The following is a 22267-nucleotide window of genomic DNA, read 5'->3' on the forward strand; positions in this document are numbered from 1 at the left end:
TGCTTGCCTTAAATAATAAATGAAAAACCAATTTCAAAATAGATAGATCAGTTTGAATTGCCAAAATCATTGTATACCAGCGGAAATCATTGTATCCAATTTGTAATTTATGGTGTTTAAATCTGTAAAATTAGAAAATAGGCTATCGATTAAAAACCTGAAAACAAAAGAAAGCAACAAACGAGCAAACGAAAGAAAACCGAAAACAAAAGAAATCAACAAACAAGCAAACAATAGAAAAATAAAAACAAAAGAAAATGAGCAAACAAAAGAAAAACAAAAAAATGAAAACAAAAGAAAACAACAAGCAAAATGGGGACGAAAAGAAATACTAACAAAAAAGTTTAATTCAATAAAGCCGAAAAGGACCTGGGGCCAATTGGAAAGTTTGTATCCACGGGCGAAGCTGGGATAAAAAATGGTAGGAAGTCACTCCACCAGCTATTAAAGACGGAGCAGTGTGGTGCTCAATCGTCTGCCAGATCATAGTGCAAGAGGCAGCTGACCAGATTTTGTCCAGATATAAGTTCAAGCAAGACCTTGCGTAAACCCCAGCTTAACGAAATAATTATACAAAAACCCTATATATGAAGTAGTATGCCATAATAAGTCAGAAATAAAATGAAATAGAAAACAAAGTAAGATAAAATATACTATAATGAAATAAAATGTAAATAAATCGTAGTCAAATCTAAAAGTATTTTCTGAATTAAAGTTTTAAACAAAAATGAGAGACAAAATATAGTGAAGTATATATATATAAAAAAAAGATTCATTCGCCAGAATCTAAAATGAATCGAAATAGAATCTTATTCTGGCCTACTATCTATAATCAAAAACTGGTAATTAGGGCTAAATGAAGACATATCTTGATTCCTGAATTAAAAGGACGATCCTGTAAATAATGAAAATAGCTTTGAAAAAAAAAACAAGAGAAAAAAAAGAACAAACGAAAGTGTCGATATAAATGCAAGTTAGACTTCCAAGATCCACAGCGCATATTTTAGAATACTTGGATCACGACGTCACATCCTACCATGAGCTTTGGTCACAAGAGCGGCGACTATCATCGACGCCTTCTTCCCCCCATCAAAGAAAATCCCCCAATCCTTCCTAATGTAAGACTTAATGCTCGTAGAGCTCCAAATACCCAACTTGACTTGTGTCCCCAAATGTTGACCATGAGGTACAAAAACTCTTTTGTTCCCTATTTTGTTTCGCATTTTAATAATTGGTTTAAATTTTTGTTTTATACTTATCCCCAAACATCTGTTTTATCATTGTAACTGTTCTGACGTGCTTATGCTAGCTTTTATGCTATTTTAGCCAGTAAATCATATTCTAACCTGCAAGAGTTTATTGAACCTATATACAAAGACTACAACTCAAGTTGTCTATGGGCACGGTGGTAGCAGTCTACTCGTAATGCCCTAAGAGTAGCAGGCAAAGATAGAAATCTATCACTGCTAATTTCAGTTACCATCCAGACAGTGGTCGACCTGCTCAGTGCCTGACCATGAGGCAGGGTGTTCTGCGAATAAGTTGCCACAATTGGATGGATTAAAGCAAGTGATGGCTACCAAATCATGCCTTGGGGAGGGCAATTCCCCTGGACATATATAACGCCAACTATGGCACAAGAAAAGATGTCCTGAGGAGCAATCCGAAATGGGATAAAGAAGTTTAATTGTTAATACCGGTTCTGAGGATCAAGTTCTGTTTGCTGCAGATAGCTGGCAACTGCTAGGCGAATCTCCCTCTATTTTCAGGTGCATTTGTTAACGGTATAAGCTGGCCTGAAGATGGACAAAACAATGGTGAACTGCTTAAACCACATCCAAGGGGCAATCAATAATCTAGCGGCTATTAGAAAAATATTACTGTTATTTTCTTCTGGTGTGGAGTTAAAGCACCCTTGTGGCCTGAGCGACATAGTTTGGCGAATTAGCCCACGATATTAATAACGATAATGCTGTTAAATATTTTTTAAATTGACTAACGACAGCTACACTGCTTGTGGCACTAGTAAAATTTTTATACTTTTTATTTAAAACAGAATCACTTGCCCACTTTTAGTACGAGTATTTTGAGTCAAACATTAGCCATTTTAAATGGCTTCAAGTTCTCTAACCTACATCTATGATAGTCATATTACCTACCCCAATAGTCGTTGCAGGAATCGGACTTCCAAGGCCATGTGAAGGGTCCATATTTCTTCCACGAGGTTTCAAAGGACTAGGATTGCTTTCAGTGCGGAATACATTTAAAACATCCGGTGACAAATTTTCTTTCAACATTTTCGCCTTAATTAAGCTGTCGTATAACGCAAATACCATCTCTCTGAAAAATAGGTTCATTTAACTGAAAAAAGCCCAAAATGTGGCCCTTCCTACATTCATTATTCTGATAGATTTTCTCCTCCTGATCGAGAGACATTTTCAAAAAAAAAATAAAATGTATTTTGTTTGAGAATGTCTCTTTGATTTCTAGGGACTAAGGTTTAAAGCAAATTTTCAGGAAAACAATCTAAATTAAAAAAAAATGTTCAGGAATAATTTCATAAGCAGAGATACAGGTGAATTTGATTGAATTCAATTTATGATAATTCACTGAGGTCAAATAAAGTAAATTTCATTTCACCTAAGAGCTTTGACCTCAATCCACCTGATATTTTAGATAAATCTAATGAACCGGCACCGAAAAGGTCAAAGAGATTTGCTTTCGCTGTTGCATTGAAAAAAATAAGAGCTATAAACTATATGTAATTAGTTTATTGGTTATAAAGTTTGTTGTTTTTATTGATGTCTTTTAGTTTTACTGCTGATAATGGACACTGTATATGTGTCCAAAATATTCAGTCAAAATTTTATATTTGTTTCACTGTCGATTAAAAGGTTTCACCCTATTTTGAGCTGTTATATTTTCGTTATCAAATTTTTAGTTACAAATGATAAATTAGGACGCTGAACTGAATATTCAGTATCAGTTTCTGAGAAGGAACAGTTTGAGTTTGTGGTTTAGATCGGAAAAGACTCCAAAGTGGTCATTTATATTGATCTTTTTCTTCTTTTTGAAGTATTTTCGATTTTTGCATGCTTACAAAAAAAAGCTGAAAGGTATTTGCAGAAGTGGAATTTCCTAATTAATTTTTGTGAGTTTTTCATTCAAAAAACGCATTTTATCAAACACAAGAGAGATTTCACAAAAAAGAGTGCCTTTATAATTTTTCAGTGAAGAATTTTCAGAGTTCTATTTACTCTACCGGGTTCAATGTTCCTTAAATACCCAACAATCAAAGTGCAGTCTAGTATTTCTGTTGGTCAAGAACCCTAAGGGACTTATTCAAGAGAAAAGGCAGCCAATGATCACTGAATTGTGCCAAGGATGATCCCTGAAAGTGAAAGAGTAGGAAATAAATCGGAAACTTGGGGAAGGTTCTCAATTAAATGACGGGTTTCTGAGGACTTACTCTACTAGATGCATATATAATTAAACACCTAATCATAAATACATAGTTTTTAACTTTCCTAGTTCACAGATAGAGTGAATGTACCTAGTATATTCACCCACAACAAAGTGCCACAACTAATTGCAAGCGAAGGCCTATTTTGCGTTCATATCACTGGTGGATCATTTTTCTGGTTTTTTCTCTTATCGTCACTAGTTCTAGTAGAGGAGAATTGCTTCAAGAAAGTGGTTCCCACTTTATTATGATAGAGCGAATGCTTTTTTCTTTGTGGAATATAGTAATAATAAATAAAAGAATTCAATTCTGAAACGGGATAATTTTTTATTAAGACAGTAGGAATCGATTTTAGAAGTTTTCACATCAGGATCGATTTCCAAAGAGTTGTTTTTAAAGATTTTATATTGCTGAACTATAAATATTTGAGATGACAAAATTGAGATCATTTTAGATTTACAGTCGGCAGGAATGTGCGTATTCTGACAATACATGCAGTTTTCGACAGTAAGTATATTGACAATAACTTGTATTTATATATTATAGCCAAAAACAAAAATATCATATTGAACTCAGAGGCTGACTGAAAATAATTTTAGCACAAAAGTATTATGTTTTTCAAAATTATATATTTTTTTTTCAGAAAAAGTACTGAAAAGTTGTCACTGTTTTAGATTTTATGTCAAGATGTTATATTTGAAAAAAAAAAACACTAAAATAGTACAGGGTAATAGTGTTAAATAGTAAACTAACATCTGCGTTTGTATTTATATATTATAGCCAAAAACAAAAATATCATATTGAACTCAGAGGCTGGCTGAAAATAATTTTATCACAAAAGTATTATGTTTTTCAAAATTATATATTTTTTTTTCAGAAAAAGGACTGAAAAGTTGTCACTGTTTTAGATTTTATGTCAAGATGTTATATTTGAAAAAAAAAAAAACACTAAAATAGTACAGGGTAATAGTGTTAAATAGTAAACTAACATCTGCGTTCATGGCTCTAGCAGTCATCTTCTACTTCTTCTTTTCTAAACTGAAAGTAATAAATTAAAATATGTGTGAATAGCCTTCTACTATGTAAAAACGTAAAAGTTTCGCATAAAGTGTATTTGGTATTTTCCCGAAAGAGGGGCGGGGGGGGGGGTCAAGGCACTTTGTTGTGGGTGAATATACTAGGTACATTCACTCTATCTGTGAACTAGGAAAGTTAAAAACTATGTATTTATGATTAGGCGTTTAATTATATATGCATCTAGTAGAGTAAGTTCTTCGCTCGATTATGATAAAGAGGGAACCACTTTCTTGAAGCAATTTCTACTAGAACTAGTGACGATAAGAGAAAAAAACAAGAAAGTGATCCACCAATGATATGAACGCTAAAATAGGATTTTATCGAGTTTTCAAAAGGGGATTGGGCTTAACTCCGCTCCGCTCAAGGGTTTTCTACCATGTTGATTCCAAAGCTCAACCTATAATTTCGACCCGTCACCATTTTTAAGGTTAGCACAAAGATTAGATACACACACAAAAATACAGTTCTGTGAAAAATTGCTTTAATGATATTAAAATGAGATTATAAAAAGGACTTGTAGGACTTGTCGGCTATTAAAAAGGAGGGGCGGGGCGTTGGGCCATTTTGCGGGCGGGGGGTGGAGGTACACGAGGCCTAAAAGAGTGCATTTCAATGTCCAAATTGTCTAAATCTCCCTAGGCCTTCAAATAAATATAAGAAGGGGTGTGGGGTGAGAGGGGGGGAGAGTAGGAACTAATCTCTCACCTCCCTTCATTTAGACTAAGCCTAAATAAGGGTGCTGCATGGTGATACCTCCCTTCTTAATGCAGAGTAAAATCAGAGTAGAAAAAAAGTGTAGAATCAGAGGCAACGCGTTAGAGTTACTTCATAGATGTGCCTCACATCTTCCTTTCATCACTTCATGTGGTAGGCGTGGTTATGTAAACCTAGGAGAGGGCCATTCGATCAGACATAGAAGTCTCTAGTGCCCTTATAAGAGAAAAAAGTAGTTGATTAGTAAAATAACCCCTCCTCCATCCCTTTTTACCTCTTAAACCCTCATGGTATCTGACATTTATTTCATGTTTCTGACATTTATTTTAAAGCTTCATTTAACTAAAGTAATTTTCTTAATATTTCGTAAAATTATATGCTATACTGTGTAAGTGCGCATCGGCTATTATGAAAGGGGGTGGTGGATCATTTTGTAGGTGGGGGCGGCAGATGCTCCAAAGACTGTATTTCAACACCTAAATTCTAACTCTCATTAAGCCTTCAGATAAATATAGAATTAGTTCTATGGAAGAAGATGAAGGATGTAGAATTGATATTTAATCTCTCTGGATTTCTAGGAATATTTCTGGTTTATGCCTGGGGACGTGAAGAATTAAACTGGGGACATGTTGAATCTAACTGGGGACATGAAGAATTTAACTGTGGACATGTTGAACTGAACTGGTAGTAAAAAGAAACATCATACTCTAAAACGAGCCGAATTTATTCCGTATACGAGGAGGCCCTCCCTCCTCATTCCTCCTCCTTGTGGTAATAGAGTGGTAATAGCTCACTCGATCGGATATTGAGTGTTTTAGTGTTTTAATTTAAACCATAAGTCTTGGGCAAAAGGAAAATTGAGGCAAATATTGTTTCTACTTAAAAATATAGCTCAAACAAGAGCTAAGAGCTCATATGGCACTTGTGACGAGGCAAGAAGAGCTAAGAGCCAAGAGCTCATATGGTATGAGATCTAACACAATTCTAAGAATCAATAGATTGATTGAAAAGGAAAATCAGAGGCTTAATGCCGGTTAGGATTTAAAATAAGAGCTCTGAGTCACGATACCCTTCTAAATATCAAAATTCATTAAAATCCGATCACCCACTCGTAAGTTATAAATACTTCATTTTTTCTAATTTTCCTCTCCCTTTAGCCCCCCAGATGGTCAAATCTGGGAAAATGACTTTATCAAGTCAATTTGTGCAGCTCCCTGACACGCCTACCAATTTTCATCGTCCTAGCATGTCCAGAAGCACCAAACTCGCCAAATCACTGATGACCTCCCCCCAACTCCCCAAAAGAGAGCGAATCTAGCACGGTTACGTCAATCTCGTATCAAGGACATTTGCTTATCCTATCCACCAAGCTTCATCCCGATTCCTCCACTTCAAGTGTTTTCCAAGATTCCCCCACCAACTCCCCCCAATGTCAAAAGATCTGGTCGGGATTTGAAATAAGAGCTCTGAGACATGAATCCCTTCTAAATATCAAATTTCATTAAGATCCGCTCACCTATTCGGAAGATAAAAATACCCCAATTTTCACGTTTTCCAAGAATTCCGGTTTCCCCCTCCAACTCCCCCTAATGCCGCAGGATCTGGTCGGAATTTAAATTAGAGCTTTAAAGCACAAGATCCTTCTAAATATCAAATTTCATTAAGATCTGGTCACCCTTTCGTAAGTTAAAATACCTCAATTTTCAAATTACCCCCCCCCCCCCCAACTCCACCAAAGAGAGCAAATTCAGTCTGGTTATGTCAGTCACGTATATTAGACAGGTTTTTATTCTTACCATCCAGTTTCATCCTGATCTCTCCGCTTTAAGTATTTTCTAAGATTTCCGCCCCCCCAACTGCCCTCCCCAATGACGCTGGATCCGATTGAGATTTAAATAACAGATCTGAGTTAAGAGGTCCTTTTAAAGATGAAGTTTCATGAAGATCCGATCACCCCTTCGTAAGTTAAAAATACGTCATTTTTTCTAATTTTTTCAGAATTACCCCCCCCCCCCAATAGAGAGGATCCGTTCTAATTATGTAAATGACGTATCTAAGACTTCTGCTTATTTTTCCCACCAAGTTTCATCCTGATCCTTCCAATCTAGGCGTTTTCCATGATTCTAGGTTCCCCTACCCCAAAATCCCCCCAATGTCACCAGATCTGGTCAGGATTTAAAATAAGAGCTTTGAGACACGATATCCTTTTAAATATCAAATTTCATTGAGATCCGACCACCCGTTCGTAAGTTAAAAATACCTAGTTTTTTCTAATTTTTCAGAATTACCCCCCCCCCCCCCCCAATACCCCAAAGAGAGCGGATCCGTTCCGGTTATGTCAATCGTGTATCTAGGACTTGTGCCTATTTTTCCACCAAGTTTCATCCCGATCCCTCCACTCTAAGTGTTTTCCAAGATTTTAGGTTTCCCCTCCCAACTCCCCCCCCAATGTCACCAGATCCGGTCGGGATTTAAAATAAGAGCTCTGAGACACGATATCCTTCTAAATATCAAATTTCATTGAGATCCGATCACCCGTTCGTAAGTTAAAATTACCTCATTTTTTCTAATTTTTCAGAAATAACGTCCTAGCTTACCTGGAAGTGTCTAAAGTAGCAAAACCGGGACCGACAGACCGACAGAATTTGCGATTGCTATATGTCACTTGGTTAATACCAAGTGCCATAAAAAGGGCCAAAAACTTTTTCCCACAACTTCAAATGGAAGAAGCTGTTTTATAAACTTGGAAGGGGGATCTTTCGATTGAAAATGGAATCCTCTTGTGTCCTCTTTAAAGCCCGAATGCTACTGGAAGACAATTAGCTTCTCTTTCAGTTCTTTTTCTTCTAACCGACCCTCCTCTAACCCCTTTGATATCGATCTAAAATTTTAGGTATGTATTTTATTCAAAAAATTTGACATGTCTTCGGAAATAAGTTTGCCTTCTGGGTTTATATCAACTATACATCCACAATGTTAAACTATTTTTTTTCCTGCTACGACTAATCAACCCCCCAGATACACAAAAAAAGAATTCTTAATAAAACTGTAAATATAAATAATTTAAGACATTCTAGACCAAATATTCTACCTATATTTTGAAACATTGGCAGAATATTTAAAATGTCCTTCTTTTCTTCATTATTAGCCTATTTGTCACAATTTCTCTGTAGCTACTCAATTTTGCCAGGAGAGGTTTTTACCGGAAGAGGGGAACTGATTCTGTGGGTGTCTTTCGAGGGGGATTTTCCACAGGAGTTTCTTAGGGGGTAGGGGTAAGCCTAGTGCCACTTTTTCTAGTGTTGACAACGTGTTTGTTTGAAGATGTGACAGATTTGAACTACAAAATAAGATTTGGTTTTTGAAATTTTAATGTGCGTTTATACAAAACTGTTTAGCAAAAAAGCAAGAAAAACGAATGAGGAGGGGGTACAATGGATAAGAATTCATTTTCAAGCCTGAGCATCAAGAATGCAACAAAATGCAGCAAAATGACGGCTCGCTTCTGTAGAACTTGTAAAATATGTATTCAATGGCATTTGTAAGAAAATATGTACTTAATAATATAAAAAATATTATTAATGAATATTACATTAAGAATCAACTTGTTATAGCAAAATACCAAGGGAACACTTTCTCTATCAGTAAATTTCTTTTTTACAAAGTTGCACCTTATCTCGCCCATTCTTGGAATTTCTCAGCATTCTTAAGACTGGGACTCGCCCCAAAGCCAACGTGACTTAAATCTTGACTACACAGAACATAAGGGAAATTCCTGTCTGGGACCATTCCAGAAGGCCTTAATACTACGATCATTCCAGAAGGCCTTAATACTACACATAAATAGACATTGCGTCAAAATAAAATGCTTTTTTGTTTTTTGACCCTTTTGAATTTTTTTTCTTTTGATCCACGCTTCCCTCTCCCTGGGAATAAATATGTACGGAGTCATGGGTAAAAACCATGTAAAACTTTTTTTTTTTTAAATATACAACCTATGTGACAATGTAATAATCCAACGAAATAACTCTACTTAAAAACCTAGCCTACTTAAGAACTTAAAAATCTACTGAAATAACTCTACTACTTAAAAGTGGACAGGGTTTGATTCATGCAACACATGTATAATAAGAACTAATACTATATGTATAATAATATTATTTGTATACTATATGTGTAATACTATATGCATACTATATGTATAATACTATATATTATATGTATAATATACGTAATACTATATGTATAATACTATATGTAGTATTATAGAGAGAGTTGAACCAGTCCGCACTAGCTTTTTCATCAAAAGCAACAGACAAGACCTGTAAAGTAAAGAAAATAAAGAAGCTTGGCAGCTTGGTTTTCAGAGCTGCTAGAAAGATGCAACCACATACCATAATGATAAAAACAACCTTGGTACAATTAAAAAGAATTTTTTGAAGAAACAAGTTATAAGTCAGAGCCTTGACAAAAGTACACATGTCCCATATATATTCATTACGCTAACTCACTTCTAATCAACTAACTCACTTCTTGGTGACCCTTTTGAGGAATTTGATTTCTAAATACCATTTAAAGCGCCAATTGAACCAATTCACCATCAAAATATCAACCAACCAAATAAATGCCGGCTCGCTTCTGTGGAATTTTTAAACTATGTATTTAATTACATTTGTAAAACAAAATATGTAGTTAATAATAAAAAAAATATTATTAATGAATATCAAACAGTTCGTGGTAACGAACCGTAGTAAGAAGCGACCCGGCTTAATAGTAACCCAAACTCTAAAAAATGGAATTTTGATATCAATAGCTACATCAAAAGAATCGCATTTTAATGCTGATTTTAAATATATAAGTTTCATCAAGTTTAGTCTTACCCATCAAAATTTACGAGCCTGAGAAAATTTGCATTATTTTAGAAAATAGGGGGAAACACCCCCTAAAAGTCATAGAATTTTAACGAAAATCACACCATCAGATTCAGGATATCAGAGAACCCTACTGTAGAAGTTTCAAGCTCCTATCTACATAAATGTGAAATTTTTTATTTTCTGCCAGAAGGCAGATCACGGATTCGTGTTTATTTGTTTTTTTTTTGTTCCCAGGGGTGATCGTATCGACCCATTTGTCCTAGAATGTTGCGAGAGGGCTCATTCTAACGGAGATGAAAAGTTCTAGTGCCCTTTTTAAGTGACCAAAAAAGTTGGAGGGCACCTAGGCCCCCTCCCACGCTTTGTTTTTTTTCCCAGGGGTGATCGTGTCGACCCAGTTGTCCTAGAATGTTGCGAGAGGGCTCATTCTAACGGAAATGAAAAGTTCTAGTGGTTGGGGGAGGGGTTGAGAAGAGGGGGATATTCTGGGGGATTATTTTTTGCCAGAAGGCAGATCACGGATGCGTGTTTATTTGTTTTTTTTCCCAGGGGTGATCGTGTCGACCCAGTTGTCCTAGAATGTTGCGAGTGGGCTCATTCTAACGGAAATGAAAAGTTCTAGTGCCCTTTTTAAGTGACCAAAAAAGTTGGAGGGCACCTAGGCCCCCTCACACGCTAATTATTTTCCCAAAGTCAACGGATCAAAATTCTGAGATAGCCATTTTATTCAACGTAGTCGAAATACCTTATGTCTTTGGGGACGACTTACTCCCCCACAGTCCTCGTGGGAGGGGCTAAAAGTTACAAACTTTGACCAGTGCTTACATATAGTAATGGTTATTGGAAAGTGTACAGGCTTTTTCAGGAGGATTTTTTGGTTGGGGGAGGGGTTGAGAAGAGGGGGATATTCTGGGGGAACTTTCCATCGAGGAACTTGTCATAGTGGAAGAAAATTTCCATGTAGGGAGCGCAGGATTTACTAGCATTATTTAAAAAAAATGAAAAAAATAAATATGAAAAAGTTTTTTTCCAGCTGGAAGTAAGGAGCAGCATTAAAACTTAAAACGAACAGAAATTATTACCCATATGAGGGGCTCACCTCCTCCTAATACCTCGCTCTTTACGCTAAAGTATTTTTAGTAATTTCAACTATTTATTCTACGGCTTTTGTGATACAGGAGTCATTCTTAATGAATTGGGACGAAATTTAAGCTTTAGTGTAAAGAGCGAGGTACTGACGAGGGGGCGAACCCCCACATATGTGTAATAAAAACATGAGCATACAAAAGTTCTTTACGTAAGCTAATTTATAAGTTACGTATATCTTTTACTAATAAAAAGATTTGTAAAAAATGAAAAGTTTTAGTTGCCTTTTTAATTAACCAAAAAATCGGAGGGCAACTAGGCTCCCTCCCCCACTGTTTTTCCTCAAAATCATTCGATCAAAATTATGAGAAAGTCATTTAGCCAAAAAAAATATGCAAATTTCGTTTTAATTATTCCTCTGCGGAGAGCCAAAATCAAAACATGCACTGATTCAAAAAGGTTCAGAAATTAAATAAAAAAAAACAAGTTTTTTTAACTGAAAGTAAGGAGCGACATTAAAACTTAAAACGAACAGAAATTACTCCGTATATGAAATAGGTTTTCCCCTCCGCAATACCTCGCTCTTTACGTTGAAAGTTTGACTCTTTGCCACAATTCTGCTTTTTAAAACAAGTAAAAGCTTTAGCGTAAAGAGTGAGGGATTAGGAGTAATTTCTGTTCGTTTTAAGTTTTAATGTCGCTCCTTACTTTCAGTTAAAAAAACTTGTTTTTTTTATTTAATTACATTAAGAATCGAACTTGTTGATATTTCAAAAACGAGAGAATATTAATTTAGTATTTTCACTAGTAAATACCTTAATAATGTACTTCACTCTTCTTTTTCAATTTTTATTTTCCATTAATAGTGATCTCCATTAAGTATGGTGGTTTCAAGGTTAGGAATGAGCTACTGAAGATTATGAATATGGTTTTAAAAAAAGGCGAAGTGCCAAGCTGTATTCAGGGAAGAAATACCAAAAGAAATAGTCTGAGATAATTTATATATGATGTTATTATTGTACAGATAATTGTCCGTATTCCTGCATTCACTTTATTTGGATTAAGCAAAAACCGAAAGGTGTTTGTACTTACGTTAAATACTTTTTGAATATAATTGGAGCTCTGTATGAGTGCAATTAGGCTTTAATTATTTTCGTTGTTTATGCTTTTCATGTCCTGCTTAGAAGGTCGTAAGTCCACCTTGACATATTCCGTTCCCACTAAGCATCAATTTTTTTAGAAAATTGAACTTGGAATTTTTGGGTCACTGTTGCAAAAAAAAAAAAAAAAGGCTAGACAGATTCTTTGCGAAACAGAAAGCACAGGAGCCGATGTGAGTAGACATACTCATGAATCCAAAATTACCTCGCTAGGATAATAGAGATTTGATCATACCTGTTACTCTTTGTCCAAGCACTTTTCATATCATGGACGACAAGCCTATGAGTTGGAAGGTTTCGTCCAACGCCACTTATGTAAGAGACAGCAGATGACACTGAAACTTCTCTACCGTAGGAGACCCGACTAACACTCAAAAAATATTGCTTCTCTATAGGCTTATTCACAACGATTTTCAGAGGAGGATCTTCCTCATCTTTCAACGCCGCTTGAAGATACACCTCACAGTCATTTAAATCACAGTTCATATAAGAAATGAACCACTCTGCCCTCGGTCGGCGTCTTAGCCCATCTTCACATGGTACTAGGAGTAAATTGTGCTCAGAGCTTAGTGTTAACGCTCCACACCTAAGTTCAACACCCCGTTGCATTGAGTAAGACATCCAGTAGCATATATCATAGCGATGAAGGGAAAGACTTAGTCTAATGCTTTTGTAGTGCCGAGATAGATTTGGTTTGCGCTTGCGTAAATTGTTGAAGATTCTTCCGCGACGAATTGGACGAGAAACACCAGTTAATATATATTTCAAGTTTTCAAACCATTTCAGAGTACTGCCATACAGCAAGGTGATTGGTCGTAGGTCGGGTTGTCTAGACTTCATCTTTGTTTCCATGGAAACAACCATAATGACGTTCTGGGATCGGAAAGCTCTGCGAAAAAACAAACATGAAAAAGATAGAAATAGAATATTGGGCTAACCACAAATCCGATTATTCAACACTTCAAATGTATCTAGACCTCGACATGACACGATATATTTTAGACATGAAAAATACTTTAGGAAACACGAAACCAAAAAATGATTTTCTGCGACTGAAAATGTAATTGGCTGTTTCAACAACCAATCAAACAGTTTGTGGTAACGAACTGTAGTAAGGATCGACCCGGCTCAATAGTAACCGAAACTCTAAAAACGGATTTTTGATGCCAATAGTTACATCAAAAGAATCGAATTTTAATGCTGATTTTAAATATATAAGTTTCATCAAGTTTAGTATTACCCATCAAAAGTTATGAGCCTGCGAAAATTTGCCATATTTTCGAAAATAGGAGGAAACACCCCTAAAAGTCATAGAGTCTTAACAAAAATCACACCATCAATTCAGCATATCTGAAAACTCTACTGTAGAAGTTTCAAGCTCCTAACTACAAAAATGTAGAATTTCGTATTTTTTGCCAGAAGACAGATCACGGATTCGTGTTTAGTTGTTTTTTTTAGGGATGATCGTATCGACCCAATGATCCTAAAATGTCGCGAGAGGGCTCATCCTAAAGGAATTAAAAGTTCTGGTGCCCTTTTTATGTGACCGAAAAAATTGGAGGGCACCTAGACCCCCTCACACGCTCATTTTTTCCCGAAGTCACCGGATCAAAATTTTGAGATAGCCATTCTGCTCAGCATAGTCGAAAAACCTAATAACTATGTCTTTGGGGAATAATTAATCCCCCGAAGTCCCCGGGGGAGAGGCTGCGAGTTACAAACTTTGACCATTGTTTACATATAGCAATGGCTATTGGGAAGTGTACATACGTTTTTAGGGGATCTTTTCAAGTTGAGATGGGGATGTGTTGGGGGAGAGGGTTGCATTGGAGGATCTTTCCATGGAGGAATTCATCATGAGGGAAGAGAATTTCCATGAAGGGGGCCTAGGATTTTCCAGTATTATTAAAAAAACAATGAGAAAATAAATAATAATAAAAAGTTTTTCAACTGGATGTAAGGAGCAGCATTAAAACTTAAAACGAACAGAAAATATTATGCATATAAGGGGGTTCGTCTTCCCCATTATACCTTGCTCTCTACGCCAAAGTATTTTTAGTAATTTCAACTATTAATTCTACGGCCTTTGTGATTCAGGGGCCATTCTTAAAGAATTGGGATGAAATTCAAGCTTTAGTGTAAAGAGCGAGGTATTGACCAGGGGGCGAACCCCCCATATAAGTAATAAAAAATATACAAATATAGAAGTTCGTTACGTTAGTTAATTCGTAAGTTACGTATATTTATTACTAATAAAAACGTTCGTAAAAAAATACAAAGTTCTAGATGTATTTTTAAGTAGCCAAAAAACGGAGGGCAACTGGGCCTCCAACCCCACCCCTTTTTCGAAATCGTCCGAACAAAACTATGAGAAAGCCATTTAGCCAAAAAATTATTAATTTGCAAATTTCGTTTTAAATATTCATGTGCGGTGAGCCAAAATATATTGATTCAAAAACGTTCAGAAATTAAATTAAAAACAAGTTTTTTTTTAACTGCAAGCAAAGAACGACATTAAAACTTAAAAGGAACAGAAACCATTCCGTATATGAAAGGGGTTGTCCCGTCCTCAACTCCTCGCTCTTTACGTTGAAGTTTTTTTGTTGTTTCAGAAATTATAGTTCTGAGCAAGAGTCAAACTTTAGCGTAAAGAGCGAGGCGTTGAGGAGGGGAAAACCCCTTTCATATACGGAAGAATTTTCTGTTCGTTTTATGTTTTAATGTCGCTCCTTACTTGAAGTTACTCCTTACTCCTTAGTCCTTACTCCTTACTAAGAATTTTCAAATAGAAAAAAATATGCCATCTATTTTCCGGGCAATATGAATTATTAAGAAATGGGCATAACATTTTAAAAGAATCATTTTGTTAATAACACATAATTAATTATTCCTATTTGTTATTCAAGACATCTATTTAGATTTGATGAGTATAAAGTGCTTCTTCTGTGTTTTGTTGCAAGGATTTACTTTTTCTGAACATCAAGCGATATTTCTGATCAGCATGATAAGACAATTCAAATGGAGACCATTTCTAAGGCAAAACACAGCACAAAAGTAATAATGGAAAGTATTTTTCGTTTTTCAGAAAACGCATCAAAGACACATGTAGCGTGTGGATAAAACAGTAAAGAGAAAAAATGCGTTAAGGAACTTCGGTATTGAACAAGACAAATAATTAGGCTAGCAATAACAATGACAATAGAATCAGCATATCTAAAGTCACTTTAATATTGAAGTCATTAATATTAATATTAATATATTAATTATTGTTAATTATTAATTAATATAATATATTAATATTAATAATATTAATATCTTTAATATTAAAGTCACTTTAATGATAGACTCTTCACGAATTCGGACAATTTTAGAAATTTATGGCGTGGGGGAGATTAGAATCAACCTAACACGGGAAGCGGCAATATTTCAAGATAGGTAGTAAAGATAGTAAAAAGAAAGGTAGTAAGGAAAGGTAGTAAAAGGTAGTAAAGAAATTAAGACATGGCAAGTAATGAAGGATGTGGAAGAATCAATTAAAACTTGGGTCCATAGGTGGTTAGTTTAATGTAAATGCAGGTGGAGAAATTAGACTTACATAAGCAGATGTTGGTTAAAAAGTGATAATTCCGAATGTTTCGATGCCTGCCCAGCAAATAACACAAAATTTGTCGTCGATAAATAGTTTTAGGCGGTATTACCGACTACGATTCTTTATACGCAATAAAAGAGAAATATAATACAGTATATATAATACAGTATAGTTCACGGTATACATCATATTACAGTTGCATGGTATATTTGACACAAAAAAAACCGCAAGGTCATGGCTACAAACGCAAGAGAACAGAATACACTTACAATTAAAAGATTCATTTTAAACTTTTAATCAAAACGATTAAAATATAGTTTTTACTTATAGTATAGGAGAAGACAGACCATTTCCAGCTTAAAGTAATTCTTGAATGAATATGTTTAACGTAATAATTATGTATAATGTAGTAACTAAGTAAGACATTAATATAATCAAGTTCATGTGTGCAAAACTTATTTTAAAAAAATGAATTGTCAGACTTCTTTTTTAATCCTTTAATTCTTTTTAATTTTTAATTTTTTTAATTCTTTTTTAATCTGTGCAAAGAACACAAACATTTTCGCTGCCACCATTGGCAACCGCCAAACGGTCACCAGTATATTTGGCGACCGTTTGATTTAGTTATAGGTACACTTTTAGGCAGGAAAAAGTCATAGAAGACCTCTTAGACTCACTGACTGTCAGTTTTACCTGTCCAGATTTACTGACAAGTATTTTTCACTCACATAACAATACAGTAATCACGTCACCGTTCTTTAAATCAAATTTTGGAGTCGTCCATCTCTGATATATAACAACAAAAAACTTACCAATGAAAGAACGGGAACTTGCCATTCTGAAATGAAACTTACCAATTCACTTACCAATGAAAGAACTTACCAATTGAAAGAATGTCAGGATGACAGAGTGTTGATCATTTTAGTTTCAAAGATATAACCGCTGAAAGGTACTAGATACTTATTCAATTTTTTTTATTAACATACATGGTACTATTTTATATTAGCCTAATTTTGTTATAACAAGGACGAACCTAAGGTTTAAGTTTTTGTTTTCAGGCGTTTTATTTCCTAAATACAATTATTACGTGGAAAAAGTCAGGTCACAACCAGATAACGTTCATCGAAAACGGTACATTGACAGCTATTTTTTTTTCCTATTATGATAAAGCAGTCATATTATCGTTTTTAATTCCAATTTCTGGGTCCCCCATCTCTAATACAAAAAAAAACGATAATAAAAAAGAACCTCACTAATCTTTCAAGATGACAGGGGATTTAAGAGTGGTGATTATTTTGTTCCCTAAGATATAACCACTGAACAGGGTTGCCACCACAGTCAATTCCTAAAATGTTACAGCTGCTTAAATTTGCGTGCTAAACGACGATTTCAGTGCTACAGTTCAAAAGTTTTCGAAGTAGCATGGTCCATTTAAGTATATATATATATATATATATATATATATATATATATATATATATATATATATATATATATATATATATATATATAATATATATATATATATATATATATATATATATATATATATATATATATATATATATATATATATATATATATATATATATATATATATATATATATATATAGATTAGTTTTCATGTAAATTTTTAACCTTTTCTAATGTGGGGAATAAAATGTATCCTGAGGTGATAAGAGCGCTGAATGAGAATATGTAAGTGCACACGCTTATCCCGTATTTAAATGTATTTATACTATTGTCATGCTAAAAAATGTTCTGACATATATTTTGATGTGAGAAACATCATGTAATTGTATTTTATATGTCTATACGCATCCAGACAATCCGTTTTCAGGAAGAATGGGACGGAAAAATGTAAGCAGGAAAAGCAGTTTAGACTTGCGTTTTTTTTTTCCAAAAAAAGGTCTGAAAAAGTTTATCAGCTATCCTCATTAAATCGGCTTTTTTCTGAGCCAAAACCTAAAATAAACACTTTGAGATCCTCAGCAAGAGACTTCCACTCTTTCCTGCTCTAAACCAAGTTAAAAAACTATTTTTCTTTTTCACTTATTGTCCTTCCTTCCCATTTTCTGTCCCACTTATCTTCCAGCCCAAAAAAGAGGAAAATCCCGGAAGCAGTAATCTCAGTTCCCAAGTTTCCCGTCAATTTTTTCAGAAAATGTATATAATGTGGTTACATGTAAAAAATTCATTTTTATGGTTTCAAAGATCAGCAGCCTGAAGTGTCCTAACAGATCAACTTCTTAGTTTCACTCTCAGATGAACAGTCTAAAGTACTCACAATGTCTTTCCTGGGGGGCCATTTGCTTTTAGCCAATGGTGACGACGAAAATCTTTTGTCTAGCAGAATCCCTGATTTTCTTCTTACTTATTTTGATCTCTGGTAATTTCAAACTTAGCACCAATCTTTCGAAGTGAACACAGCAAAAAGGCGGTTCCCGCTTTTTGCTAATCCCAAAACTGTTTTTTTTTAAATCCTAATTATTTCGTCATTGACAAAATGAAAAAATTTTAGCTCGAAAGTGCTATAATTTTTAGGAGGATCTTTATCCTTTTTAAATTTTTATTTTATAAAAATTTTAAATTTTTATAAAATTTATAATTTTTCATAAAAGAGAAAAAGTGCTACATTCAATCTAGTAAGTGTTACTTACAGTGCTAAAATAGCACTTTCATAGTACAGGTGGCAACCCTGCCACTGAAGTGCACAAGAAAATACTTAATCAAAAATGTTTTTTATCAACATAGAAGGCACTATTTTTCTATTAGCTGATTTTTTTTTATTTATATATATACACACACACACACACACACACATATATATATATATATATATATATATATATATATATATATATATATATATATATATATATATATATATATATATATATATATATATATATATATATATATATATATATATATAAGGGACCAACTTAATGTTTAAGTTTTCGTTGCCAGACGGTCAGTTTCACAAACACAAGCCTTTTACAGAAAAATTCAGGTCATCGCTAGGTCCGTCAAAAACAAAGAAGACAAATTATCTAGACACCAAACGAGGGTGTTTCTCAGCCGGTTAAAATACCAAAAAAGGAAAAAATCAATAAAAAGACAAGCAGATATTTAGATATTTTAGTAAACACCTCCGCTACGCAGATCACTGCGCTAAAAAAAGGGAACGAAAAAAGCCCCAGCCTTTTGAAATAAACTAAAATGAACCAAAGAAGTGAATAAAAAACAACAACAAAGAAATACAAGACAATTCAAAAGATGTCTTGGTTCAAAAAACTTTAAGATGTTAGTTTTTTTCTTTTATATATACCCCTTTTCCTTTCCTCATTTTTTTTAGCGCCGAAGATGGTTTAGCGGAGGTATTTTCTTCCTTTATTTTGCACTGCCTGGAAATCAAAGCTCGATCAGTTTTCTAATTTTGTTCCTGTCTTCGTTTTTTATTCAAATATATGTATTCGAATTTATGAATACAAATTTATGTATTCAAATATCAAAAATATATGTATTCAAATATATCAAATATTCAAATATTTTATTCAAATATATGTAGCCTCGGACAGAGGCGTTTTCAGGGTTAGTGTTGCGCAGGGGAAAATCAATTACACCCCCCCCCTCTCCGACTTAAAATACAAGCGAAAAAAAAAATCAAACCGGAAAATTTGTTCATAGCGGACAATCCCCCTAGCCCCCCCCGTTGGGGTACCTGGGGCAGCTGACCCGGTTGCCCCTCCCCGCCCCAGGAGCGGCTCTGGTCTCAGAACGTAATTACATGGTCAGGTAAATGTAATTTTTGGATCACTCGTCTTCAACGCAAATAAACAAAGGAAGAAAAAAAGAAACTTACCGATATGAGTCATGATCTTGGTTCATAGAATATTCTGGAACTTTGTCAGGGGCACATGGCATTACAGAGTGGTGATCGTTTGGGTCTCCAAGACACAACCACTGAAGGGCAATCGTCATCTTTAAGTTAGGCATCTGCAATAGTCGACAGTCATCATATTTTGATGCCGTCCGAACAAATATATTAAAATCACCTTTGAATAGGAAGTTGCCTAAAAAGAAAAATAAAGAAAAAACGAATTAAAACTATTTTCAACTCATTGAATGACATCACTACTGAACCTAAAAATTATAGTAACGTAAGCAAGAAACGGGGAGATTGTAGCCTAGAAAAAAATTAGATAACATAAAAAAGGTCAGAGATTGTTAATTTATATTTATATACATTATATTTTCTGTAGCTATATTAAATAGCGACGAAGAGCACACTGCCTTTCAATAACAAACACCAAAAACAAGGAGAACAATAGGCAATTTCTTAAGACATTGGCAATGACCTAGGCATAAAGCAACAAAATTGAAGTCTAAAAGAGTATTATATCCTCTTTATATGAACGTAAAACTAAAAATTAGGTTTTCTGAGGTTGAGGTTGATTTTGAGGAGGAGAATTCGTTTTCACATATAATGACGTACAGCAACAAAATCGACGTTTAAATTAGGGTACTGGATCACGGTGACTATGAAAATCACCTTTATTTAAACGTAAAATTTAAACTTTCAATTAAATATTCCATTAGTGTTAAACCACGCTTAATTTTGAAGACACTGGTCTAACCTGTAGAATGGCAACTATCACCAGGTCGTTTTTTCCATATAAAGGCGTAAAACAACAAAATTGACGTCTAGAATTGGGTACTAGATCATGGTGATTATGAAAATCATTTTTATTAAAACTTAAAACTAAAAATTATGTTTCTTGAGATTGATTTTGAGGAGGTAAACTTTACGTTTCAATAAAAAAGGCATGCAAGAGCAACATTAATGTCTAGAATAGTGTTCTACATCATCGTGGTTATGAAAATCACCTTTATTTGAATGTAAATTAGAACTTTCATCTATATATTTTGTCATCTATATATTTGGTGCTTGATTATACTATAATAGTCGATTATACTATAATAGTGCTCGATTATACTATAATAGTATAATAGTTAAAAATAATAGTCTAAGGTGCTCACCTTATACTAGACCTCTACGAAAAAGGTGGTTTGATACTATATTGAAATGAAAAAAAGATTAAGACGGCTAGACCACATTTCACAGATGAAAAATGACAAATTACCAAAGATTGCGCTTCTCGACCATCCAAATATAGCCAAACAAAAAGCAGGTCGCTCCTGATTGGGGTAAGAAGAGGTCATACAGAGAGATTTAAACTTTACAGGAAGGGGTAGATAGCACAGGTTTGAATGGACTAGGAGGGGCAAAAGCATGTGCAGTTGTATTGGTATCAGGTGGCTTTATGTTGCAGTGGGTGGTCAGTAGTAGCAGTAGCTGATTTATGTATGGATTTTGGTCGAATAGATAGCATCGGTTCGTCCTTGACATTGTCAGATTTCTTTTCTCTTTGTTACTTTTAAGAGTGGTAGGTTTTCTCGAGTTTATAAGTAATTCCTGTGTGTTTAAACGAAGCATAATGACGGATTAGGTATATGATATAGAATATGACAATTCATAATTTAATGGTCAATACTCAAGATACCCCATGCTCAATATTTAGCCTCTATACTAAAGCGCATAAAAAAAGAGCACATGCTGAGATGAAAAGAACATTAAAACGAAAACAAGAGCTAAGAGCTCATATGGCACTTGTGACGAGGCAAGAAGAGCTAAGAGCCAAAAGATCATATGGTATGAGCTCTAACAAAATTCTATGAGTCAATAGATTGATTTAAAAAAGAAAATAAGAGGCTTAATGCCGGTCACCATTTAAAATAACAGCTCTGAGTGAAGATGTCCTTCTAAATATCAAAATTCAGTAAGATCCGATCACCCCCTCGTAAGTTATAAATACCTATTTTTTTCTAGTTTTTCCTCTCCCTTTAGCCTCCCAGATGGTCGAATCTGAGAAAACGACTTTATCAAGTCAAATTGTGCAGCTCCCTGACACGCCTACCGATTTTCATCGTCCTAGCACGTCCAGAAGCACCAAACTCGCCAAATCACTGAACCCCTTCCCCCGATTCCCCCAAAGAGAGCAAATTCAGTACAGTTCTGTCAATCACGTATCAAGGACATTTGCTTATTCTATCCACCAAGCTTCATCCCGATTCCTCACCTCCAAGTGTTTTCCAAGATTTCCCCCTCCAACTCCCCCCAATGTCAAAAAATCTGGTCGGGATTTGAAAAAGAGCTCTGAGACATGAATTCCTTCTAAATATCAAATTTCATTAAGATCCGATAACCTATTCATAAGATAAAAATACCCCAATTTTCAC

At 34.6% G+C, this 22267-nt stretch overlaps 2 protein-coding genes across 3 annotated transcripts in view; both read right to left on the bottom strand.

The window, feature by feature from the left end:
* LOC136037006 (ribosomal protein S6 kinase 2 beta-like) overlaps positions 1–22267 on the bottom strand; it is an 884370-nt gene that overhangs the window by 330278 nt on the left and 531825 nt on the right. The gene's annotated exons all lie outside the window — the stretch shown is intronic.
* LOC136036969 (protein hobbit-like) overlaps positions 2160–22267 on the bottom strand; it is a gene marked incomplete at its 3' end in the record, with an annotated part of 108516 nt that continues 88408 nt past the window's right edge. Inside the window, 3 exon segments of the mRNA XM_065719365.1 lie at positions 2160–2340; positions 12610–13263; positions 19830–20040. Of these exon segments, the coding sequence (XP_065575437.1) occupies positions 2160–2340; positions 12610–13263; positions 19830–20040 (1046 nt within the window).

Source organism: Artemia franciscana, chromosome 2, assembly GCF_032884065.1.
Source record: "Artemia franciscana chromosome 2, ASM3288406v1, whole genome shotgun sequence".
Taxonomy (NCBI): domain Eukaryota; kingdom Metazoa; phylum Arthropoda; class Branchiopoda; order Anostraca; family Artemiidae; genus Artemia; species Artemia franciscana.